This window comes from Myiozetetes cayanensis, unplaced genomic scaffold (assembly GCF_022539395.1).
Source record: "Myiozetetes cayanensis isolate MyiCay16 unplaced genomic scaffold, myiCay2020 scf1, whole genome shotgun sequence".
NCBI classification, from domain to species: Eukaryota; Metazoa; Chordata; class Aves; order Passeriformes; family Tyrannidae; genus Myiozetetes; species Myiozetetes cayanensis.
The window spans coordinates 149,688,994-149,714,366 of record NW_026086604.1 but is presented as its reverse complement, the minus strand read 5'-3'; the positions used below and the strand labels follow the sequence as shown (position 1 = coordinate 149,714,366).

The 25,373-nt window shown below is 52.0% G+C and overlaps 1 protein-coding gene across 9 annotated transcripts in view; it reads left to right on the top strand.

The window, feature by feature from the left end:
• Positions 1 to 25,373, top strand: part of ALS2CL (ALS2 C-terminal like) — a 47,827-nt gene that overhangs the window by 14,289 nt on the left and 8,165 nt on the right. For 3 of the 9 annotated variants that reach the window (XM_050309591.1, XM_050309617.1, XM_050309662.1), the window contains exons 1-19: positions 1,334 to 1,467; positions 1,912 to 2,020; positions 3,199 to 3,391; positions 7,080 to 7,145; positions 7,669 to 7,834; positions 8,298 to 8,426; positions 8,726 to 8,845; positions 10,268 to 10,344; positions 10,963 to 11,029; positions 11,624 to 11,829; positions 15,290 to 15,355; positions 16,122 to 16,220; positions 16,958 to 17,116; positions 17,293 to 17,404; positions 19,379 to 19,456; positions 21,951 to 22,078; positions 23,381 to 23,554; positions 23,958 to 24,051; positions 24,427 to 24,584. In XM_050309591.1, coding sequence (XP_050165548.1) covers positions 1,378 to 1,467; positions 1,912 to 2,020; positions 3,199 to 3,391; positions 7,080 to 7,145; positions 7,669 to 7,834; positions 8,298 to 8,426; positions 8,726 to 8,845; positions 10,268 to 10,344; positions 10,963 to 11,029; positions 11,624 to 11,829; positions 15,290 to 15,355; positions 16,122 to 16,220; positions 16,958 to 17,116; positions 17,293 to 17,404; positions 19,379 to 19,456; positions 21,951 to 22,078; positions 23,381 to 23,554; positions 23,958 to 24,051; positions 24,427 to 24,584 — 2,291 coding nt within the window. In that variant the 5' untranslated portion in view covers positions 1,334 to 1,377. Of the gene's footprint in view, positions 1 to 1,333; positions 1,468 to 1,911; positions 2,021 to 3,198; positions 3,392 to 5,061; positions 5,255 to 7,079; positions 7,146 to 7,668; positions 7,835 to 8,297; positions 8,427 to 8,725; positions 8,846 to 10,267; positions 10,345 to 10,962; positions 11,030 to 11,623; positions 11,830 to 15,289; positions 15,356 to 16,121; positions 16,221 to 16,957; positions 17,117 to 17,292; positions 17,405 to 19,378; positions 19,457 to 21,950; positions 22,079 to 23,380; positions 23,555 to 23,957; positions 24,052 to 24,426; positions 24,585 to 25,373 lie in introns of those variants that run through there. The other 6 variants (XM_050309609.1, XM_050309600.1, XM_050309643.1 and 3 more) reach the window with 3 other exon arrangements.

Here is a 25,373-nt window from a genome sequence, read left to right as displayed (position 1 = left end):
ACAGAGAAGTGGTTTTAGTGCCTCTTGGCTTCTGTCTGGAATGCTTTTATTTACTTTTAAACCAGAACTTGTGGCTGTCCCATCCCTGGAAGTGTCCAAGGCCAGGCTGGACAACCTTGGGGCAACCTGGGCTAGTGGAAGGTGTCCCTGCCCATGGAATGTGTGATCTTCAGGCACCTTCCAACCCAAACCAGTCTGGAATTTTACACTCCCTACCTGTGTGGGGATGATTTCCTCACGAGGTGCAGGCTGCAGGAGGAGGGAACCTCTGCAGTTGGAAGGCAGCAGTGACTTGGATGCTCCTCCAAGGGCAGGGAAAGCAAAACTTGGCCTGTTTGAGGACTGTGTGTGACAATGTGCCACCCTGGCCTCATTCCCAAAATCCAGCACTGTGCTGGGCTTTGCCCATGCACCTGGTGGTGGGGCCTGATCATCTTCCCTTCAGCACAGAGGGGGATTCCCAGGAGGAAGATGGAAGATGAGTAGTCCTTCTGTGCACGTCCAGTTTGGTTCCTTATTTTCCTCCTCGTGTTTGGCTGGCCTTGTGTTTCCATGACAAAACTTAGGGAATCTCTGGGCCTTTCCACACATTTTCCTGCTGGAACAGCTGCCTCAGAGCTACAAAATCCAAAGGGTGTCTGTGGAGAGCTGACAGTGAGGCTCAGCATTCCGCCAGAACATCCCTTTGCTTGGTTTTCCGTCTGTTCCATCCAGTGGATGTGGGGCCCCTCATGACCTCTGGGTGCTCTTGGATGGTCCCAGTTGTTTCCTTTGCCCCCTGGATGAGAAGTGGTGGCTTTGATCACCAGGTGACAGAATTCCAGCCTTCTTTACCTGACTGAGCTGGAATAAGCGTGCAAATAGATCGGATATTTGGAAAAATTCTTTACTGGGAAGGTGGGGATGTTCTGGTACAGATTTCCCAGAGAAGCTGTGGCTGCCCCTGGATCTCTGGGAGTGTCCAAGGCCAGGTTGGAACAACCTGGGCTAGTGGAAGGTGTCCCTGCCCATGGCAGGGGTTGGAACCGAATCATCCTTAAGGTCCCTTCCATCCCAAACCACTGTTGTATTTTTATCACCTTTGGTGTCACCAGCTGGTTCTGCCCCAGGTTTCTTCACCAGCTGAGCTTTTCCCAGGGCAGGGGTGACACACTCTCAGCTGGCTGTGGCCACATCCTCTGATGCATTTCCCTTGGGAGCTGAGGCTGGGAAGGAGGAAGCTGCCTGGCTTTGCTCACGTGGCTGTGCCGCCAACTTCCACTTTGAGCAACTTTCCTTGGTGACGCGGCGGCCGTGACACAGAGGCAGCAGAGCAGTGCCCTGCTGGGAAAGGAGCAGCTCCAGAGCTCTGCCCCTCTGCAGAGCTGCGTGTTTGGGATGGCTGGCACGGCCCTGCAGCGCTGGAAGACTCCTTGTCACCCCAAAATGTGCAGGTTGAGGCACCCGGGCAGGAGGCCGGTGAGAGAGGTGGGAAGAGATGCTCTGCTTCATCCTCTGCTGCCTTGTGCTTCGGGGGTTGTCTGCTGGGAGGATGGATCTGGCACTAAGGCAGGATTAACACAAGGAATTCAGGGCTTCACCTGACGTGTGGAAGGGGATCTGGGGCCCTCTGGAGAAGATCTGTAATTTTGGGCAGCAGGAAGATGGGCTGTGGTTTCTTGTCTCCTGTGACAGCAGCTTGTGTTGAGCTGTTGGGTTTCTGCTTCCTCTTCCCAAGGTTTTTGGGGACAGCCACGACCTCTGTGTGTGCTCTCAAGGGCAGGAGGGGCTGGTGGTTTGCCAGGAGCTCCTGAGGCCTGAGAGCAGATAAGATCACGGAGCTGTTCAGGTTGGGAGAGACCCCAGAGATCAGCAGGTGCCATCGACGCTCCTCGTGCCAGGGCGTTGATTGTGCCTTCCGTGTCGTTCCAGGACATGTGCACAGCAGAAGCAACGGCCTCTCTGCTCCAGCTGGAGGAGACCTTCTCAGCATGCCTGGCACGGATCGATGCCCTGGTCCTGAAGCCTCTGCTCCAGGCAGGTAGGTCACAGGGTCTGGCTGAAGTTCTCCCCTTGAGTTGCTGAAGGGACTGGCAGTGGGAACTCCGTGTTTTCTTGCAGTCAGTGGTTTGTGGAGATGTTTGATTTAGGGTGGTGAGGGTTTTAGGGATGTCCATGGCCTGCCAGTCAAGCCCAGGGCTGTGGTTCTCTGGTTTTTTGGGGTTGTTCCTCATTTTAACCAGGATCAGCTGCACACCCACTCCAGGGCTGGTCCGTGACTCCAAAATGCATCTCACACAAGCCTGACCCCAAAACTGTTGCCATTGTCCCTCCCTGCTCTGGTTCTGTGGTCGTGCCCATCTCTGGAGGTAAAACTTGTGGGTGCAGGTTCCCAGCTGGCAGGGAATCAGAGCAGCTCCACCGACAAAACTGATCCATATAAATATTCAGGAGCCCTTCTGGCCAAAAGTGGTGGGACTGGATTGGGCTCAGGGGGTGGTTCCCTCTCACGTCACTGCCTTTTTGGCCTCCAAGGAAACTTGGGAATGGTTCTTTGGGAATGGTTCTTTGGGCCAGGCAGGGGCAGGAAATATCCCCCTTGTGCTCGTGTCTGAGCAGCACAGAATTCATGGAATGGTTTGGGGTGGAAGGGACCTTAAAGATCATCTCATTCCAACCTGGCCACTGGCAGGGACACCTTCCACTATCCCAGGGTGCTCCAACCTGGCCTTGGACACTTCCAGGGATCCAGGGGCAGCCACAGCTTCTCTGGGAATTCCATTCCAGTCCCTCCCCACCCTCCCAGCCAGGAATTCCTTCCCAATATCCCAACTTTCCCTGTCCTCTGGCACTGGGAAGCCATTCCCTGTGTCCTGTCCCTCCATGCCTTGTCCCCCGTCCCTCTCCAGCCCTCCAGGAGCCCCTTTAGGCCCTGCAAGGGGCTCTCAGGTCTCCCTGGAGCCTTCTCTTCTCCAGGTGAAACCCCCCCAGCTGTCCCAGCCTGGCTCCAGAGCAGAGGGGCCACATCCCTCCAATCACCCCTGGATTACTCCATTTATCCTTTGGATAATAAGTTGGATCAATCCTATAGCCTCACTCCCAGCACATAAATGTGCTCCACACTGAAAAATTAGACTGAGTTTTTGCTACAGGCAGAGCATTCCACAAGTCGAGGCTTCCTCACTGTATTTCCCCCTCACCCCTCCATTTTCCTCCAAGAGCCAAATGACCAGAAGGGGAAGGAGAACTTCAAGCTCTTCCTGCTCCTCAACGATCGCTTCCAAGCCCTCTGGAACCTCACAGAGGAAAACTACCGGCTGGTGAAGCAGAAACACGGCAGCTGCCAGTGCTCCTGCATCAGGGACATCTACACCATCTGGAAAGGGGACCTGTTCCTGAGCAGCTACATCCAGTAAGTGCAGGCAGCTTTTGGAGTGGTGCCAGGGAGCAGATCTGGCAGAGCTGAGCTCAGGAGAGCAGAGGCTGAGCCATCAGCAGGGATGTCGGGCACGGGCGGCTTTAAAGCCCTCGGGGGGCTGAGGGGAGCAAAGTATCACACACAGCTGGTGTTGGGGTTTGGTACTTGGGTTTTGAAGCTCTTGGTGAGGGAAGTGATGGGAAGTGACGGATGGGATGGGAACAAAACGCTGCCCAGCGCTGTTCCTGTAATGAATCCCTTCTGCTGCCCACCTGCCCACGGAATGTTTGCAGAAAGCCCGTGGCCGGGTGCTGATGTCCCGCCACGAGAGACGGTTTGTGGACATCTGAGGTGGCACCAAGGCCAGAAAAGGTTCAATCCCACGTCCATCGTGTTGGCCAAGCCTTTGCCAGCTGGGCTGGAGCCACCTGTGCACTTTGGCAGGGGGAGGTGGGCACGCTGGATCCTGGAATGCTGTTCATCCAGCCTCGCCTCTGATGGATTTTTTGGTGTATGGAAAGGAGGAAGGACTACTCTTGTATTATTTTCCCTTGGAAATAATTTTAGGAAGCGCTGCACCAGCTTGGCCTGGGTGGGAGTGGGGTTTGGAGCAGCTTGGGTTTCCATCTGGGAGCTGACTGGGGAATTAAAGCTGCTTTGCCCCAGGCACGGGAGATGAAAACTTAGGCTGAGGTTTGGGGTGAGGCATAAAGGAGTGGTTTTATCTTAAGATCTTATTTCCCTCCTTTGAAATTAAAAGCTGGGTTTGTTGGGTGTTAAAAGGAAAAAAGAGGTGGTTCCTCCCCAGCTCTGCTGACTCACCTGGAACGGGAGAGGAGGAGGGAAAGGGGCCTGAAAATCAGCGGGAAGTGCGTGTCCCTGGAAAAGGTGCTAAATGATCATTAGTGTAGACGTTCTGCACCACTTCACTGAAAACACCGCTGGAGGAAAACGTGGTGTTTGCTTGGAAAATGTGGCTTGAACTCCCTCTAGTGTGAGACGGGAAACATCGGCCAGGGAGGCCTTGGTGGGAATTTGCCATCGGTGGGAGAGATCTGATACTTCCATAGGATCATGGAATAGGTTGGGTTGGAAGGGATCTTAAGGATCATTCAGTGCCACCCCCTGCCACGGGCAGGGACACCTTCCACTGTCCCAGGTTGCTCCAGCCTGGCCTTGGACACTTCCAGGGATCCAGGGGCAGCCACAGCTTCTCTGGGAAATCCATTCCATCTCTCCCCACCCTCCCAGCCAGGAATTCCTTCCCAATATCCCAACTTTCCCTGTCCTCTGGCACTGGGAAGCCATTCCCTGTGTCCTGTCCCTCCATGCCTTGTCCCCCGTCCCTCTCCAGCCCTCCAGGAGCCCCTTTAGGCCCTGCAAGGGGCTCTCAGGTCTCCCTGGAGCCTTCTCTTCTCCAGGTGAAACCCCCCCAGCTGTCCCAGCCTGGCTCCAGAGCAGAGGGGCCACATCCCTCCAATCACCCCTGGATTACTCCATTTATCCTTTGGATAATAAGTTGGATCAATCCTATAGCCTCACTCCCAGCACATAAATGTGCTCCACACTGAAAAATTAGACTGAGTTTTTGCTACAGGCAGAGCATTCCACAAGTCGAGGCTTCCTCACTGTATTTCCCCCTCACCCCTCCATTTTCCTCCAAGAGCCAAATGACCAGAAGGGGAAGGAGAACTTCAAGCTCTTCCTGCTCCTCAACGATCGCTTCCAAGCCCTCTGGAACCTCACAGAGGAAAACTACCGGCTGGTGAAGCAGAAACACGGCAGCTGTGAGTGCTCCTGCATCAGGGACATCTACACCATCTGGAAAGGGGACCTGTTCCTGAGCAGCTACATCCAGTAAGTGCAGGCAGCTTTTGGAGTGGTGCCAGGGAGCAGATCTGGCAGAGCTGAGCTCAGGAGAGCAGAGGCTGAGCCGTCAGCAGGGACGTCGGGCACGGGCGGCTTTAAAGCCCTCGGGGGGCTGAGGGGAGCAAAGTATCACACACAGCTGGTGTTGGGGTTTGGTACTTGGGTTTTGAAGCTCTTGGTGAGGGAAGTGATGGGAAGTGACGGATGGGATGGGAACAAAACGCTGCCCAGCGCTGTTCCTGTAATGAATCCCTTCTGCTGCCCACCTGCCCACGGAATGTTTGCAGAAAGCTCCGTGGCCGGTGCTGATGTCCCGCCACGAGAGACGGTTTGTGGACATCTGAGGTGGCACCAAGGCCAGAAAAGGTTCAATCCCACGTCCATCGTGTTGGCCAAGCCTTTGCCAGCTGGGCTGGAGCCACCTGTGCACTTTGGCAGGGGGAGGTGGGCACGCTGGATCCTGGAATGCTGTTCATCCAGCCTCGCCTCTGATGGATTTTTGGTGTATGGAAAGGAGGAAGGACTACTCTTGTATTATTTTCCCTTGGAAATAATTTTAGGAAGCGCTGCACCAGCTTGGCCTGGGTGGGAGTGGGGTTTGGAGCAGCTTGGGTTTCCATCTGGGAGCTGACTGGGGGAATTAAAGCTGCTTTGCCCCAGGCACGTGGGAGATGAAAACTTAGGCTGAGGTTTGGGGTGAGGCATAAAGGAGTGGTTTTATCTTAAGATCTTATTTCCCCTCCTTTTGAAATTAAAAGCTGGGTTTGTTGGGTGTTAAAAGGAAAAAAGAGGTGGTTCCTCCCCAGCTCTGCTGACTCACCCTGTGCACTCCTCATCTTCCTTGGAACGGGAGAGGAGGAGGGAAAGGGGCCTGAAAATCAGCGGGAAGTGCGTGTCCCTGGAAAAGGTGCTAAATGATCATTAGTGTAGACGTTCTGCACCACTTCACTGAAAACACCGCTGGAGGAAAACGTGGTGTTTGCTTGGAAAATGTGGCTTGAACTCCCTCTAGTGTGAGACGGGAAACATCGGCCAGGGAGGCCTTGGTGGGAATTTGCCATCGGTGGGAGAGATCTGATACTTCCATAGGATCATGGAATAGGTTGGGTTGGAAGGGATCTTAAGGATCATCCAGTCCCACCCCATGCCACGGGCAGGGACGCCTTCCACTGTCCCTGGTTGCTCCAGCCTGGCCTTGGACACTTCCAGGGATCCAGGGACAGCCACAGCTTCTCTGGGAAATCCATTCCATCTCTCCCCACCCTCCCAGCCAGGAATTCCTTCCCAATATCCCATCTAACCCTGGTCTTTTTCCCTTTGAAGCCATTATTTTAAGCTCAGATTTTGCAAATTTGCTCTCCAGGACAGTTGCACAAGTTTCCTTCTGCTTGTGCCAAATCCCGGGATAATTTAAACTTCCTGTGAGGATCCGAGTGCAACAAGGCAGATAAACCAAGGAGCTGGGAAAGGGGGCACAGGGAGTGAGCCCAGGTGACAGGTGCAGTAGCTCCACCTCTCCCCCAGCCTCCCTTGGCAAGGTGGACGTGACATGGCATTTTCCAATGGGCTTCTTCCCTCCATCCCAAAACCCCCGAGGTTGGAAAAGACCTCCAGGATCGAGGCCAAGCTTTGACTGAACACCTGATCAACCAAACCATAAACCAGCCCCACTCTGAGCTGTTAGACTTGTCCTCTTCCCTCTTTGTGGGGGTGAAGGAGCATCCCAGCAGGTTCATTTCATTGAACCTCCTCACCAGTGCCCACCTCTAACTCAGCTCGTGTGTCCTGGCTGGTTTTCCTTCTTGCCCAACAGGTATTTTGTCACCTTTGCAAACTATGTCGTGGTCCAAGGCTTCGAACACCTCACCAAGAGCAAAAGGTCAGTGGGCTGTGGAATCCCCATGTGGTTTGGGTTGGAAGGGACCTGAAAAGTCATCCAGTGCCACCCCCTGCCATGGGCAGGGACATGTCCCCTGTCCCAGGTTGCTCCGAGCCCTGTCCAGCCTGGCCTTGGACGCTCCCAGGGATGGGGCAGCCACAGGATGATGGGTTTGCTCTGCAGAGCTCTCTCCATCTCCTTCCATCCCCACACAACTCCTTCTGCAGGAGTGAAAACCTGTGAATTGGGAATCTGGGGGCTTAGGTGAGGGGTGGGACAGGGTGCTGTGGGAATCTGGCAGGAAATCTCCACTGCTTGTCCCAGAGTCTCGTGGAAAGAGCAAGTGAAAAACAGGAGCACTGGATATGAGCACCTTCACAGCCACCTCATCATCTCCTGTTCTTTCATGTCCTCACCCTCTCTGAGGGGGAGGCAGCACGGGGAGTTTGGGAGGCAGAGGGGTGGCAGTTTGCAGAAAAACTAATTAATGAGCCTTAATTTGCCTTAATTGCCCACCGTGCAGCGAGGCCTGGAAGCTGCACAAGACGGTGCTGAAGCAGTTCCTGACAGACTTCACCTCCGAGACCTCCATGTCCCTGGCTCTGTACACTGTCCTTCACAAACCCCTCCAGGACCACGTCCAGCAGTACCTGCTGCTCCTCACCAAGCTCAAGGAGACCCTCAAAGAGGTAGGAAGCTCGGTGTGATGATGGCTGGCTCATCAACCCTGGGGATGTGCTGGGGAATCCAAAGCAGGATGGAAGGAAGATTTATTTCCAGGGGCCAGCTGGGGTGGAAATAACCAGCAGTGGTGAAGCACAGCCCACCTGAAGGTCTCAAAGCAGCCAGCTTTGAGCCTGGTGTGGGTTACTCATCACGGGGAGAGGCTGCTGAAGGTCAAATGGCTGGCCTGGGGTTGCCCATTTCTGCTGGTGGCTGGATTTAGGGGGCTTTCCTGGAAAAGGGGGTTGGAGGGTTCGTCCTCATGCCTGAATCACGGAGTCATTAAGGTTGGAAAAGACCTCCAAGGTCATCAAGTCCATGCAATGTTTAACCCCCTTCCAGTGAAGAGACACTCCTGATGTCCAACCTGAGATTCCCTTGGCCCAGGGGGTCGGAAGCGTCGCTCGAGCCCTGCCTTCTTTTCCCCAGGGCTCTGAGAAGGACGTGGTCGGCAGTGTCATCGAGGAGTACGTGAAGCTGGAGGCTTTCATCAGCCAGGTCCTGGATGAGGCCTGTTCCACCAAGGCCTTGTGGAAATCCTTGGGCTGCAAGTTCACGGTGAGGCCTTGGGGGGGAGAGCAGGGGAGCCTTATCTGAAGGGCTTACATTTCTGTGGGAGGCAGTTGAGCTTGGGTCAGGAATTTGAGGCTTGAAGCCTACAGAGCAGGGCTGGGTGGAAGTGTTGGAGAAACCTGGGGGGGTTTGAAGTTAATCTCTGAGTCCAGTTCTGCTGTCCCAGCTTCCAGCCCAGCTCAGATGGGCTTTGCAGGAGCCCTTGGCTTGAGCTGCACGTCCTGTCCCAGCTCCTGACGTGCTGGTGCTCCATCCTGACCCCTGTGGTGCTTCCCTGTGTGCAGGACATGCTGTGTGTTCCCGAGAGGAGGCTGCTGGAGGACAGCAAGAACCTTCCCATCTCCACCGGCACCAACCGATCCGACCGGGTCCTGCTCTTCGACGACGTCCTTGTGCTCATCCAGGTGAGTCCTGCAGCCCCCCCAGAGGCACTGCACGGAGAAAGGACAGAGAAATTCGGGTTCCTCTGGTGCTGGAAATGCAGCAGAGCTTGGCTCTCAGGGAAACTTTGCCTCAGGTGCATCCACATGTAGTTTGCACTGGAGAATAAAGGAAAACCTAAAGGAGAAGGAATAGAGGAGCATCCAGAGAACTCCCCTCAGTCAATGTGTCCCACAGGCACCTTTGGAGTGATCCAGGCCCCTTCCTGCAGCTGATTTTGGTCCTTACTTACTAAAAGGGGCCAAAAAGGACCAAAGGGATGTGACACTAAATAGAACCTTCCATGGTTGACTCAGTTGGTGGCACGACAGCAGATGTTGCAGGTGGTTTGGGGGCTGTTTGGGGTATTTTGGGGCCTGGGTGTGGGGCAGGCAGGGAGTGTGTGTGCAGGCCTGGCCAGCAGGATGAATGATGCACGTTCAAAGCTGTTCTGTAGCTCATTAAGCCCAGCTTGGCTTGCTCGGTGACCTGGCAGGGCTCTCTTCATGTTCTCCTCTCTGTAGTCATGTGCCAACCCCTCAGGTGTCCAAACACGCTGCCTTGGGAGCTGCTGCATCTTCCAAAGCCTTCCAAGCTGGAGCCTGTGTGATAACACAGGGTCTAGGCCTGAGGGAGCAGGGTGGTGATTATCTCCTCCAGCTTTCCCTGGTGGATTCCTCAGCCCTGCCCTGATCCTGCTGGCAGCAAGTGCCCCCAGGCTCCCTTTCCATCCAGGGAACATGTGCTGGGTGTGGTTTATCTGACCTATTTGGGGAGCTAAAACGAGGCTGAGCTGAATCATGTCCTCAGCAACCTTGACTAAGAGGAGAGCACGGGGTGACTGCTAAGAGGGATCTTCATCTCTTATGGTCCCGTGGTGGGAGGTGCCTCTGCCCAAATGAAGGTGCAGATGAGACCAGGTGCCCAAACTGGAGTCCCAGTCATGGATAGATCATGGAATGGTTTGGGTTGGAAGGGACCTTAAAGCTCATCTCATTCCAACCCCCTGCCTTGGACAAGGACACCTTCCACTAGCTCAGGTTGCTCCAGCCTGGCCTTGGACACTTGGATGGGGCAGCCACAACTTCTCTGGGAATACTGGGTGTCTGGAATGATTTGGGAATGCTGCCATGTGATGGGGAAGACACTCCTGTAGAGATAAGTGTCACCTAAGAAGGTCTTTTGTAGATGTGACCTGATGGGACACCACTTGTAAGTGTTAAACCAAGAACTTTCTTCCTTCTCCTTCTCCATCCTTCTTTTTTAGCCTCCAAGGTCTTTATCACGGAGTGTCAAGGTCTTTATCATGGTCTTCACCATCATCCATGCCATGGACTGGCAGAGCAAGGGCAAAGTGGGATGTTCCCACCACTAACAGGAACATCTCTCCTCCCTTTTTGTTGCAGGGGAACAGCTTCCAGAGTTTTGATCTGAAGCTCGTGTGGGTGGATGAAAACTGCGGGGAGAAATCAGCTCCAGGAGTGTAAGTGAGGAATTCCCACTTGGAGCTCACAGAAAATAATAAGAAATGTTCAAGCTGGTGGTGAAACTGTGAGGAAATGGCTCAGAACTTGGTGCCATCTCCTTTCCAAGTACTGGGACTGGGCTGTGGGTCATTGGGGCAGCTTTCAGGTGGGGTCACAGCAGCTTGGGCTTTGCTCAGCTTTGCTGACAGGTTGGAATCCCAGGATCAGTGAGGCTGGAAAAGCCCTTCAAGGTCACAGAGTCCCCCTGTGACTGATCCCCACCTTGTTCCCCAGCCCAGAGCACTGAGTGCCACGGCCAGGCCTTCCTGGGACACCTCCAGGGCTGGGGACTCCAAACCTCCCTGGGCAGCCCCTGCCAATGTTTAACAACCCTTTCCAGGGAGAAATTCCTGCTGATGTCCAACCTGCCCTCTCCTCATTATTAATTAATACCAACTAATAACAGGGTGATTTAGGCTCCAGACCTAGACAACACAGTTGTCCAGTTGAGCATCTCTTCAGAAGGCAAAACCAGCTGTCAAAGCTCCATTCTGAAGGGGAAAGGGAAGAGCAGGAACTGCTGTTGGACTGAGGAATGTGTTCCCATGGTCTCTGTCGTGTCTCTTCCCTGCCAGGCACGGGCTGCGTGTCACAACCCCAGAAGAAACCTTCTTCCTCTCTGCCAAAGGCCCGCAGGTGAAGGTCAGTCCTTGGGATTTTTGCCCTCTGTTTATGATTTCCAGCAGAACAATCAGCACAGTGGGGCTTGATTTGAGGGGTTTTTTTGGCCCCTTGGCCCAGCCAGTTGTGTATTAGATGGCTGGAGGTGGCTTGGGTGGGTCACAGAATCTCAGAATGTGCTGGGCTGGGAGGGACCCACAAGGATCATCCAGTCCAGCTCCTGGCCCTGCACAGACCCATCCCCAAGAGTCACCCTGTGTGCCCCAGAGGATCAGCCAAACCCTCCTGCAGCTCTGGCAGCCTTGGGGCCGTGCCCGCTGCCCCGTTGGGGGTGGATGTGTAAATGAAAAAATACCCACATACCCTGGGCGGACAAAACAGCCCCATCAGCTCCCACACCCAGGCCAGCTGGAGACCCAGGCTTAGACACCACGGGACTGCCCCTTCCTGCGCTGATCCGACCTGCAGACCCCGAGACACCCCCCGTGGGTGCTGCAGGCGGGTGATACCCAAAGGGCTGGGTTGGTGGGTGTTGCTGCTGAGGTGAGTGCTGGGAGCCGTGCCCTGTGTGTGGTGTCCCCTGGCGAGCCGTGCCGTGCCGTGCTGTGCCCGCAGGCGGTGTGGCGCTGGAAGCTGCAGCAGGCCGTGCGCCAGGCGCTCCACGGCAAGCGGGACTTCCCTCTGTGGGGCCGGAGCGGCGAGGACGGCGAGGGCGGAGAACCCCCCGCCTGCCGCTTCTTCAGCTACGTCTTCAGGCTGGAGGGCAGGCTCAGGAGCGCGGCCTACGAGGGCGAGTGGCGCTGGGGGAAGCCCCACGGCAAGTAAGGAACATGGTTTTTTTTTACCTCTTTTCCCGTCAGTGATGCCAGCGGGATTTTTCAGACTGTGGGTTTGGATCGGGTGCTCCGCCAGCAGTGAGGCAAAGAGGCAATGGGAAATGGGAAATGGGAAAAGGGCCAAATGACCAAATGTCCTTTGTTGCAGTGTGAGCCAGCTTTTCATAGGTAAAGCACGGACTGTGTGGAATTTGGGAGGATTTCTAGGGAGTTTAGCGTGCCAGGGAATATCTAAACACGGTACGGGAGATGGAAAGCAGGGAAAAGCCATAAATTCTACTAACAGGGCTAGTGAGCTTAGGGTTTGTGATTGCAGATAGGGGCAGGGTCTAACACTATCGAAACCCACACCTTACATGCAAAGCAGGGTATTTCTCTAACAACACTGTTGGTAAATTGAATAAACTTAACACTTTTATAACAGGAAAAGCTGTTTCTGAGGTAGGAAGTCATCTGTGGTTCAGCAGTGTAGCTGTGTTCCAAAACTGCCCTTCCTCAGTTCTCTTCTTCTTCGGAGATTTTTCCCCACCAGGAATGTATTTCTCGTGGGGAGCTTCCAGCATTTTCCTGAAAAAAAACCACTCAAGGCTAGCCCTGCTGTCTCCCTGTAGCCTGGACCCTGTGGATGCACAAGTGGGAGGTGTAGAATCGTGGAATTTGTTGAGGTTGGAAAAGGCCCCCGAGGTCATCAGGTCCGATCTTCACCCAAATCCCACCATGTGTCCACTGAACCACATCATGAAGTGCCACCCCCGCTCATTTTTTTGGAGCACTTCCAGGGGTGGTGACAACGTAATGAGGTTATTGGAGATGCCAAACCAAACCAAACCAAGAAATAACCAGAAAAAAACCCCAATAAAAAGCCTTTGCTTGTGAATAAGAGAAAAGTTTGATCCTGGGCTATCAAAAGTCTGTTTTAACATCTGAACTTTTGTCAAAGGAATTAAAAAAAAAATTAAATGCAAAAGAAGCTCAAATGCATTTAATGGGAACATGAGAGCTGTTGATTAAATCCAAGTTGAAGCTCTGACAATGGTCTGGAAATCAAATGGTCCCAACCAAAATGTCTTTGATTTTAGGATAGAGTGTAGTCCCTGTTTTTTTGGACACAAACCCAGGATGATTTGGAATTTCTGTGCTTCCTGAGTTTTATACTGTTCACAGCTGCTGCTGAAGTAAAAAGGATGTAGAGACATGGTTTGAAAGAGCCTTAAAATCCTGAGAATATTCAGAATCAGAAATGGTTTGGGTTGGAAGGGAACTTAAAGATCCTCAATTTCCAACAAGCTTAATCCCGAATTTTCTGTGGAAGGGGCTGTGCTGTGCCCTGGAACAGCCTTGGATAGGTGTTTGGGGTAGAGTTACACCTGAGGCTGCACCTTCACATCATCCTCCACCTCCCCCAGCAGCTGAACCCCTGACAGAGACCTCAAACCCCCTGTTTGGAGGTGGTGGACAAGCACCTCTTCTTACTCTTTGTCTCCTGAGAGAGATCAGTAAATAGACCAGTTAATTCCTCTGCTGCTGCAGATGAAGTGACTTCACTGAGACGTCCCAAGAAACTCTGTGGCAGAATTCAGTGACTTCAGAGTTTTAAAACCTGGGCTTTGAGTTGCTTAATCACCTGACACTTCCCTTCCCACTCCTGAAGTTTCTGTGCTGTGGGACCTGCTGTTAATGGAGGGTTACGGAGCAGGAACCCTGGCCTGGGTGGCAGGGCCACCTCTGAGGGGGAGGCCGAGCATGTGAGCAGGGCTGGAGGAGTGGGAATTAGGGCTTCCAGCAAAAACATCTGGGATCCCCACTGGTCTGTCCCAGTATTCCAGGTGACCTGGTGTGGGGGAAGGAGATGCTCCCACTGAGAAGCTGCTTCAACCATCCCTGTGACTGGAGCAGAACCATGGAATGTCCTGAGCTGGAAGGGGCCCCCAAAGACCATCCAGTCCAACCCCTGGCCCTGCACAGACACCCCAACAATCCCTCCCTGTCCCTCAGAGCATCGTCCAAACCCTCCTGGAGCTCTGGCAGCCTTGGGGCTGTGCCCACTGCCCTGGGGAGCCTGTTCAGTGCCCACCACCCTCTGGGGGAAGAACCTTTCCCTGAGATCCAACCTGAGCCTGCCCTGGCACAGCTCCAGCCATTCCCTCATCCTCTTTGGCTTCTCCCCTTTACTGGCATTCAAACCAACAAAGCAAAAGGAGTTATGTGTTAAATCCCCTTAATTCTAACCTGACCAGTTCTCTGCAAAACCCCCCAAAAAAGAGCCCTTCTGGTGTGGGTGTTTAAAACAACAACCTCGGTGAAAGTCAAACAAAAGTGTCATGGTTTTGGTGTTGCACCATCTTTGGTTAAACTGAGAGAAGAGTGGGTTTAGATTGGATGTTAGGAAGGAATTCCTGGCTGGGAGGGTGGGCAGGGACTGGCACAGGTTGCCCAGAGAAGCTGTGGCTGCCCCTGGATCCCTGGGAGTGTCCAAGGCCAGGTTGGAGCAGCCTGGGCTGGTGGAAGGTGTCCCTGCCCATGGCAGGGGTGGAATGAGATGAACTTTCAGGTCCCTTCCAACCCAAAGCATTCTGGAATTGTGTTGTGTCTGGCTGGGGAATGTGCAGGGATCTGCCTGTGTGTGGGGTGATGCAAGAGTGAACACGGTGGGTGGGTGGGGTGGAGTGGGAGCCCGGGAGGGAGGGGAGGGCCATGAATTCAGACCTGGCAGTAACTCGCCCATCACGTTGACCCCTCCAGTCTCACTTGGCACTGTTACCTCCTGTGATCACTTCTCCAACCCCCACACAGAAGCAGATGGAAAGATATGATCCCTTCAGGCCAGTGCTTGTCTCCTTTGTTTTCCTGGTGCCCAGGGAAGCTCTGGGCTGTGGTGTCATTATGGTGTCTGTGAGGATGTGCCAGGCTGGAACTTCCAGCTTAATCACACTCCTTAAATCCCATGCTGCAATTAAACCAGGATCATGTGCAAGGTCCTGAAGGGATGACCCAGCACCTCTAGAAAATGCTTTTGAGATTAAGGAACTTGGATTCTTCCCACTTGTTGCAGAGCAGGATGGCATTAAATCCTTATGGTATTAAATCCTTATGGTATGAAATCCTCACAGGGCAAAGTCCCAGATGTTCCTGGAGAACTTGTGTGTCCTCTGAGGAGATATTTGATGTTAGCCTTGGAATCCCAGAATGGTTTGGGTTGGAAAGAACCTTTAGGATCATCCAGTGCCACCCCCTGCCACGGGCGAGGACACCTCCCACCAACCCAGGTTGCTCCAACCTGGCCTTGGACACTTCCAGGGATCCAGGGGCAACCACAGCTTCTCTGGGAAATCCATTCCAGCCCCTCCCCACCCTCCCAGCTGTGTTTGGGCTGTGTGTGGATCCCTCCTGGTGCAGCTGTGGGCGTGGGGTGACCTCCCTGGTGAGAGGATCCTCTGAATTCCAGGGGGACGCTCAAGTGGCGCGACGGACGCAACCACGTCGGGGACTTCAAGGAGGGCTTGGAGCACGGGTAAGCCCTGGGAAAAGGGGGGTTCCTTGCTTTCAAACCATGCTGGGGAATGGTTCCTTCCCCCCAGGGGGACGTCTGGCTCAAGCTGAGGATGCTGTAAAGCTAGAGAGAATGGGGTGGTGGTGACTACAAGGAAGGACAGATGAGCAGTTCAGTGCAGACATTTCTATCCATGTGGACATTCATGTGGATGAACCCTGGTCCCTGATCTCTAGATCTGTGTTAATCCATTCATAGGAAGTGCCTTGAAAAGTTATTTTTAGGTGGCTTTAAAAATTTGAAGTGAGGAGTTTTCAAGGGTGAGAAACCACGCTGGGAAATTCAAGTGTTATTTGTCTAGTTCTGAGGAGGTTTTTTCTTGAAAGTAAGACTTTTAGAGGCCTCACTTTTACAAGAATTCCAGAATAGGTGAGGGTTTTAAGGGGGAAAAAAAAATATCTCAGATACTTCGTGTAAGGAATAAAAAAACATTTAATTCATCCCCTAAAGTGGGGAAGGGTAAAGAGGGGAAAAACAACGCTGAAAGTGAGTCTGTAGAAGGAACAGTGAGTGCAGCTCATGAGCAGATGAGCTTTTCCTTGGATCAAGTCCAAGTGAACTTGGATTTAGTGACACCTGGAAACAGTGTCAGAGGTAGAGTTGACCCCAACCCCATAAATCACATTGGAAACCTGGAAGTCCTTGGCTTTCAAACTTCATCCAGTACAGCTGAGTTGCCTTTTTCCCTGCTGGCCTCTTCCATGGGCCTCTCCTTGTGTCATTGCAGGTTTGGGATCTGCCTTGTCCCCCGCCAGGCTGAGGACAGGTATGACTGTTACAAGTGCCACTGGTACGAGGGCAAGATGAGAGGCTACGGAATCTGTGAGTAAGTGACACCCACAGATGGATCCTGGGGGGAAAAAAGGGGTGTTCCAAAGGGTGGGATGTGCCCATCTCATCCCAGCTGCTGGGAATTTGGATGGAGCCTGCTCTGGGAAGCACTGGTTGTGGGCACAGAGAATCAATCCCACAATGGGTTGGCTTGGAAGGGACTTGAAGGATCATCCCATTCCAACTTGGCCATGGGCAGGGACACCTTCCACTAGTCCCAGGGTGCTCCAACCTGGCCCTGGACACATCCAGGGATCCAGGGGCAGCCACAGCTGCTCTGGGAAATCCATTCCATCCCCTCCCCACCCTCCCAGCCAAGAATTCCTTCCCAATATCCCATCTGTCCCTGCCCTCTGGCAGTGGGAAGCCATTCCCTGTGTCCTGTCCTCTCCATGCCTTGTCCCCAGTCCCTCTCCAGCTCTCCTGGAGCCCCTTTAAGCACTGAAGGTGCTCTGATGTCTCCCTGGAGCCTTCTCTCCTCCAGCACCACCCTCATCTTTGCTGAGGTGGCTTGTGTGGGCTGGGTGGCCTCTCCCAGGACAATTGCAAGCCAACGTGTTGTGTCCTTGGAAGCTGTGGAGTGACTGGTTGGGTGATGAACATTCCTCATAGGGAATGACTATCGGTCAAACATCTGGGATATTTAGCAGGAAGGTGACCCTGATCTGCTCACTCTCCTGGCTTCCTGTTCCAAGAGGAGCTCTCAGATAGTCACAGAGTTAAACCCTGCAGGTATGGGAATGACCTGGTCTACAAAGGTTACTTCAAGGACAACGTGCGCCAGGGCTTTGGGATCCTGGAGAACTTCTCAGCCGAGCATCCCTTCAGATACACAGGACAGTGGGAAAACGACAAGAAGAACGGATATGGAGTCTGGGAGGACAAAGACAGGTGAGGGTGGGGTGGGTCAGAGGTGGCTTTAGTGGGACACGTGGAAGTTGTGCTGCACAGAGCGTTCTGTCAGGTGAAACTGCCCTCGGAAAAGGACACATTAAATTCATTAAGATCTCAGAAAACCTTGGGGGAAAAAAAACCCACAACATAATTTGTTTTGTGTTGCATTCCAGAGGGGAGAGGTACATAGGGACGTGGCTGGATGATCACAGACACGGCCAAGGCATCGTGGTGACCCAGTCAGGGGTCTGCTACCAGAGGACCTTCCACGCTGATAAAATGGTGGTGAGTGCACAGTGTCGGTGGGCTCTGCCAGGCAGGGGGTGTGGAACTCACCAGCAAGGGAAAGATTAATGTTTCACTCCCTAATTAGTCTGTGAGAGCAATTGGAAAGCAAGAAAGGGAGATCTCAGGGAAAGGTTCTTCCCCCAGAGGGTGGTTGGCACTGAACAGGCTCCCCAGGGCAGTGGGCACAGCCCCAAGGCTGCCAGAGCTCCAGGAGGGTTTGGATGATGCTCTGAGGGACAGGAGGGGATTGTTGGGGTGTCTGAGCAGGGCCAGGGGTTGGACTGGATGGTCTTTGAGGGTCCCTTCCAGCTGAGGGTATCCTGTGATTTTGCCATAACAATATTTTTGAAGAACAGGGTCTAGGTTAGGTCCTGATTCTTATCACCCCCCTGAGGTGTGGGGAGGAACAAGACCTGGGACTGTCACTTCTCCTTGCTCATCCTAAGACCCCTTGTAGGTCTGGTTGTTCAGCTGATCACCCAGTCCCAGTTACAGGCCAGGAGTCACCTGTGAAGTGCTGTGTGGTTGTAAATCAGGATGGTTATACTCTCCCTCAGGATGGTTATACATCCCTCAGGGTGGTTCTGTATCCCTCAGGATAGTTATATCTCCCTCAGGATGGTTATACATCCCACAGAATGGTTATACATCCCTCAGGGTGGTTGTATCTCCCTCAGGATAGTTTTATATCCCTCAGGGTGCCCAGAGAGTTGTGGACTCCCCATCCCTGGAAGTGTCCAAGGCCAGGTTGGAGCAACCTGGGCTAGTGGGAGATGTCCCTGCCCATGGCAGGGGTGGAACTGGATATTCCTTGAGGTCCCTTCCAACCCAAACCAGTCTGGGATTCCGTGACACTCCATCTCTCGTGGAGATCATGAAATCTTCCCCTTTCCAGTGTGAGTTTCCCTGTGCCAAGTGTTGATGTCATTGCAAGTCCAGCTGTCGGTGGGGGGAGCAGAAGGAACTGGCATTGCTCAGACTGGCACAGGAATCAAAGCTCTGCTTCTCCCGAAAAACACGAGCTTAAAACAACAAACAACCCCTTCCCCACTCACCAAATCAGGGCAAAATGTTTCACTGTGGAAACCTGGGTGGGGTTCCAGCGAGGAAACCATTCCAGTGGAAAATGCGCTACAGCTCAACAAGTGTCTACATTTTCTGGCTGCTTTGGGTTCTTATAAACCTCAGGGCCTAAACTCAGGAGAAATATCAATTATCCAGTGTCTTCCCTGCATCTTGGTGCTCCTTCCCTAAAAACTGTGCTCCTGAAAGCAGGGTGGGATTGGGGAGGCCGTTTGAGGAATGGTTGGGAGCAGCTCTTTAAAGCCCTGTTGTCAGCACAGCAAAGGGTGAAGTGAATTCCAGGTTTAGGCTGGAATATTAGGAAGAGTTTCTTCCCCCAGAGGGTGGTTGGGCACTGAACAGGCTCCTCAGGGAAGTGGTCATGGACCAAATCCTGCCAGAGCTCCAGGAGGTTTTGGACAACGTTCTCAGGCACAGGGTGGGATTGTTGGGGTGCCCTGGGCAGGGCCAGGAGTTGGACTGGATGATCCTTGGGGGTCCCTTCCAGCTCAGGATATTCCATGATCCTGTCTGCTCTTAATCACTTTTCAAAGGGTGACACACTTGGCTCCAATCACCTCCCAAGTCCTAGGATTGGGAGCAGCACGAGTGTGACCCCTGTGACAATTCCTGGGGACCATTCTAACCACAGGATCCTGCTTTTTCCTCCTTTTGCTGGGAAAACTAATCCAACAGTTGTTCCAAACCTCCTGACTACCCAGGACTTCCCATGGGGTGTCTCCAGAGCATCTCCTGCCTCTTGAGCGTTGAAATCAGACGTTGGGCTTTCAAAAGAGGTCCTGGGAATCTCCAGCCCATAAACAGTCCAAGCCAGTGGTTGTTCCCAGAGGAACTTGAGCAGGTGGGAAGTTCATGGCCTGAATTCATTCCTTCTGCTTCCAAATGAAGGGTCCTGGGATCCTGCTCCTGGAGGACGACTCTGTCTACGAAGGGAACTTCACGGAGGATCTGACCTTTGTTGGGAAGGTGAGAATTCCATCATGCAGGCCTTTCTTGACTCTCACGTGGATTCATCTCCCACAGGTTCTTGATTTCACATCTTTCCATATTTTCCACACTTGCTTGATTCCCACGTGGATTCATCTCCAGAGTTCCCCCACATTTTCATGGGGTTTGGGATTATTTTTGTCCTTCATCAGTGTCAGTAGAGGAGATTCAGCTGAGAGACTTTGGGAGGGCTTTGGGAATGGTTTGGGGGTTTAATGTTTGATTCACATTCAGGGTCTTGAGGTTTGGGGTTTTTTTGGGGGGTGTTTGCTTGGTTGTGTGTTTGGTGGTTTTTGTTTGGTGGATTTTGTTTGGTGGATTTTGTTTGGTGGATTTTGTTTGGTGGATTTTGTTTGGTGGATTTTGTTTGGTGGATTTTGTTTGGGGTTTTTTGGTTTGGTTTTTTTTTTTTGTTTGGGGTTTTTTGCTTTGGGTTTTTTGTGTGTTTGGCTTTTTTTGTGTTTTTTTTTCAGTTTGGCTTTTTGTTTGGGTTTTTGGTTTCTTTTTATTTGTGGGAGGTTTTTGTGGTTTTGCTGGGTTTTTTTGTTTGATTTGGTGTTTTGAGTTTTGTTTTATTTTTTATTTGTTCTTTTATTTTTTTTTGCTTGTTATTTATTTCGTTGGGGTTTTTTTGGTTGTTGGGTTTTTTTGGTTTGTTCTTTATTTGCTTGTATTTTGTGTCAGTTTTTGTGGTTGTTTTTTTTTTGTTTAATTTATGTTTTCCTTTGGGGATTTTTTCATGTGGGTTTTTTGATTTGTTTTTCATTTGGGCTTGTGGTTTTGGGTTTTATTTGTTTTTTTAATTTCTTTTTTGTGTGTGTGTTTTCTTTGGTTCTTTTATTTGGATTTTTTTGCTTTTTTTTTTATTTGGGGTTTTCCTGGTTATTGGAGGTTTTTTTGGTTTTGTTTCTTATTTGCTTGGTTTTTGTGTGGGTTTTTGTGGTTTGGTTTCTTGGGTTTGTTTAATTTTTGTTTCACTTTGTGTTTTTGGTATGTTTTGGTTTTTTTAGGGTTTTTTTTGGTTTTGGTTTTTTTCAGGCTTTTTGCTTGTTTTTCATTTGTGGTTTTAATTTGTGTTTTTGGGGGTTTTTGCTTGTTTTTGTTCAGGTTTTTGTTTGGGTTTTTGTTTGTTTTTTGGTTCTTTCGTTTTTGCTTTCTTGTTTGGTTGGTGTTTTTTTGTTATCTCCTTGTTTTTTGCTTGGTTTTTATGTGGCTTTTTTGGTTTTGTTTAATTTTGTTCTGCTTTGGGGTATTATTTTTATTTTATTGCTGCCGTTGGGTTTTGTTCTTTTTTTATTTGACTTCAGTTTTATTTCCTTGTTTTAGTGGGACATTTTTGACTGTTCTTCACAGCTGCCCTTGGGATGTTTTTGCCACCTTCAAGCAGTGGTTGGGGACACGGGAAATGCAACAATCCCGAGGTGTTACCCCACCAGCTGAGGGATTTGGCAGCTGAATTTTGCAATGTGGGCTCTGCACCCACAACTCCACACTTTGGGGGCGATCTTGAACGGAAATATCGCGTCAAAGTGGGGATAAAATTCCCTGGGGAAGGAAAACTGCTCCTGCAGCTCCTTCCTGAAGGATGGGGTGAGCCTGGCGGGGAGTGTGGGGTTGGGTCACCCTGAGAGGTGTCAAAACAGAGCCTTGGTAATGAATGCAAATGAGCCTCGTGGTTAATGACTCAGCAGGGGAGGAAGAGCTTGTCATCATCTCCTTCACCCACAAGGCTCGGGGCAAGACAGTGCAGACGTTGATTGTAGTGCTCTGGTCCTCCAAAATTAATCAGAGATTAACTCGCTGAGAGCCTCCAAAATTAATCAACCACTTGACTTCAGTGGTTAGTCCAGAGAAATCTGCCCTTTATCCAAAGCTGGGATGTTCCTCCTGTCCTGAGCAAGGAGGATTTCAGGCTCCTCTTCCAAGCCAGACTAGTTAGGGTATTGTTTGGCTGTGGATTTAATGAAATCCTCCGAGTTTGGAGTCAGGCTGCTGCATGTCCTGGGTTTGCCTCAGAGAATTGAAGGTTTGTCTTGGTAGCAGCGAGCTCCGAGTTTTCAAACAAGTTGGAAGGTGTTTATGGGGAAGATCATGTGATTCCCCACACCTGGGAGGCCAAAATCCCCTGTTGTGGTTGGAGGAAAACTGGGAGAAACTGAAGCTTCATCCGCTCGCTCCTGTTTAGTTTAAACCAGAGAACTGAATGAACTCCAAGGAGATTTTGAAGATTTGTAGGGAATAATGCAGAGGTTTTAATCGGGGATTTTGGGGTGTGTTGGCTCCAGTGGCTGCCACTTCCCTGGCATCATTGCTCTGGGTGCTGGAATATCCACCTCCCTGGTGGAAGTTGTTCTGAGCCGCCGTGTCGGGAGCTGGCGCTGCCGAAAAGAGACTTTTGAGCTCTCAGTCCAGCTCGTTTCCTGTCCCTAATGAGCTCTTGGCAGACTAACCCTGGACTCCTCCTCCTCCCCAGGGAAAGCTGTCCTTTGCCAACGGCTTCGTTTTGGAGGGAACCTTCACCACCAAGTCGGGCCAAGGCCTGCAGACCCACGGCATCCTCAACACCTGCCACGAGCAGCTGGACGAGAGGGTCACCAAAACGTGAGCAAAGCCAGCTCCCTGGGCCATGGCCGGGATTTGGACTCCAGGAGGGATCAGGGGTCAATCCCTGCAGGGGTCAAAGTGGCCCTTGCTGGGGTTTGATCTGAAAAGTGGTTTAGAGAAGGAGGAGAGGAGAGCGCGGGTTGTCCTGGTGTTAATGGCACAAAGAAGGGAGAGCAGATGTTCTCCTCCCACCCTGCCACTGCCCTCCATGTGCAGGATCAGAGCTGCTGCTGCTGCTGTTTTGGCAGGGAATGGTGGGAATACAGGGCAGGAATAACTGAGCTGGAGCCATCAGGCCACATCCTTTGGCCACATCCCTCGTGTCGGGGCTGAGCCCTGCCAAGGGGTGCCAAGCTGGAGGAGTTGGATTCAGCCACTTCATCTCACAGGAGGGGCAAAATATCAGCTGCCTGTCCTCAAAAATTCCATTTCCTCTCACAAAACCCAGTTCAGTTTTCTGCTCTTTCCTCTTCCAAACATTTCCAGCCCATCATTCCCGCTGCAGAAACAGCTCCTGTTCTTTCCAGGCAGGAACAGCTGCTGGTGGTGGTTGCTCAGCTCTTGTTGCTCAGCCTCTTCTGAAGGGTTTTTGGGTGAGGTAAATAGTCTGGATTTAGGGACACCCACCAGGGGCCAAGGCAGTTTGTGAGCAGCCAAGATTCAGATTATTCATGTTCCACACACCAGAAATTTTTCTTCGCCCAAAGCACCTCATTGTCAGGACCAGAGGCTTGAGTTGCTTTTATTGAATTCCCAGTTGGGCACTTCCATGTTCCTGTGCTCCTGCAGGACGTCATGGGATGGTTTGGGTTGGAAGGGACCTTAAAGATCATCCAGTGCCACCCCCTGCCATGGGCAGGGACACCTTCCACTAGCCCAGGTTGCTCCAACCTGGCCTTGGACACTTCCAGGGATCCAGGGGCAGCCACAGCTTCTCTGGGAAAGCCATTCCAGTCCCTCCCCATCCTCCCAGCCAACAATTCCTTCCCAATATCCCACCTAAATTTATCCTCTTTCAGTTGAAGCCATTCCCTGTGTGCTGTCCCTCCATGCCTTGTCCCCAGTCCCTCTCCAGCTCTCCTGGAGCCCCTTTAGGCCCTGCCAGGGGCTCTCAGGTCTCCCTGGATCCTTCTCTTCTCCAGGGGAACCCCCCAGCTCTCCCAGCCTGGCTCCAGAGCAGAGGAGCTCCAGCCTTCTGTAAATCCCAACCCTGGAGAACCTCCCATATTTGAAGGGGAGGTCTGGAATAATTAAAAGGGTAACCCAGAAAATCCTGATGCCAAATGTTCCTTTTTCCAGTCAGCTGGGCCTCAGGGAGTTCCCCGTGGAGAAGAGATGGAAGGGAATCTATGACCAGTTCCTGGAATTCCTCCAGTCTGGCTGCAAGGAAGAAATGGAGGAGTCTTTCACAGGGTTCCACATCCAAACCAGCAAGGAGCTGAGGAAATCTCAGGAATATCTCTTCTGCCAAAGGTAGGAGTATTCCAGAGCCTCATTGCCACAGAGGAATCCATTTAAATCGGGCTCTGATTTAATTCATGTTTCAAATTTATGAACTCGAATTGAAATTTATGAACTTAAATGTATGAACTTGAATTTAAATGTATGAACTTAAATTTATGAACTTGAATTTAAATTTATGAACTTAAATTTATGAACTTGAGAATTTTCCAGTTGTTCCTTCTGATGAGGCAGGAGGAGGAGTTTTACTCCTCAATTTAAAGTTGTGCTGTTGAGGTTGATTCTTACAAGTGAAAAATTCATTCCTTCTCTAATTGCCTTAACGCCCCTTTGGAATCTACCTGGGATACCCACCTGGATTTATCCCAGAGCTTCCCTGTGGGGCCTTTTCCTCCCTCACCTCTCATCTTTTCAGGGGCACTGAGGACATAGCCTGGAAGATTGAAGATATTCTTGAAGAGCTTGTGCAGCACCAGGAGCCGGAGTCGATACAGAGTTATCTAGAGAAGGTAAAGCTTGTGATGAGATCCACTTTGGCCACCAGGCATGGACACAGGGCCAGGCAAACTGCTGGTGATTTAACAGCACATAAACCACGGCCAGGGGCTCCAAGAACCTCCCTGAACTGTGTGAAGAGCGGGATTGTCCCTCAGGCTTCTTGGACACTCCTCTTGTGCGGGGCTGCAGAGGTCGGGGTGCGATCAGAAAGCTGCTCTCTTGGTTCTCCAGCTGCTGGGAGGGATGAGTGAACTTCCAGGTGGTTTCTCCTGACCCTGGGGAAGCCTTTTGGCTGGCAGGAGGGGGCTGGGGGGGCCTTTTTTGGGTGTTTTCCTCCGTGAATGGCAGCACTGGCAACTGGAATTCAACGTTCCTCCCCCGTGCAGGCACTGAAGTCCTCCCTGCACCCTCTGGGGAAGCTGCTGAAGGCCCTGACAGTGGCTTTCCAGGCAACGTATTCCGGGATTGGGGCCAACAGGCACCTGCTGACGATGGCACAGGAGGAAGTCAAGTTCTATGCCAAGAAAATTTGGGAATTCTACCGGTAGGTCGAGCAGGTGGAGTCATTCCAATGGGTGTGGGCACGGAGGGCTTGGGGAGGAGAGCACTGGGATGGTGCTGGCAGGTGATCTGCATGTTTTTTGGGGGCAGGTGCTCCAGAAAGGTGTTAAATAAGGAGTTATTTGCAATAACTGAGGTCATATGGACCTGGAAAACCTTTATTATTGTCATTATATGGTCATTTTGTGACCCAGGGGCTTTCATGTGAGAGAATCTCCCTGAGTTGTGGCAGATCAAGGAGCTGCTGCCCAGAATAACACTTTATTTAGACAAATATGAAGCAAAAATCCTCCCTAAGGACTGAGGGCAGCAAAGTGTGTCAAAGCAAAAAAACAGGGATGTGATAGCCGGGTTTGAAGGAGAAATAGGATCATGGAATGGTTTGGGGTGGAAGGGACCTTAAAGAGGATCCAGTGCCACCCCCTGCCACGGGCAGGGACACCTTCCACTATCCCAGGTTGCTCCAACCTGGCCTTGGACACTTCCAGGGATCCAGGGGCAGCCACAGCTTCTCTGGGAAATCCATTCCAGGGCCTCCCCATCCTCATGGCCAACAATTCCTTCTCAATATCCCATCTGTCCCTGTCCTCTGGCAGTGGGAAACCATTCCCTGTGTCCTGTCCCTCCATCCCTTGTAAACAGTCTCTCTCCATCTTTCCTGTAGCTCCTCCAGGTCCTGGAAGGCCACAATCAGTTCCCCCCAAAGCTTCTCCTCTCCAGGCTGAGCAATCCCAGCTGTCCCAGCCTTTCCTGCTCCATCCTCTGCTCCCCT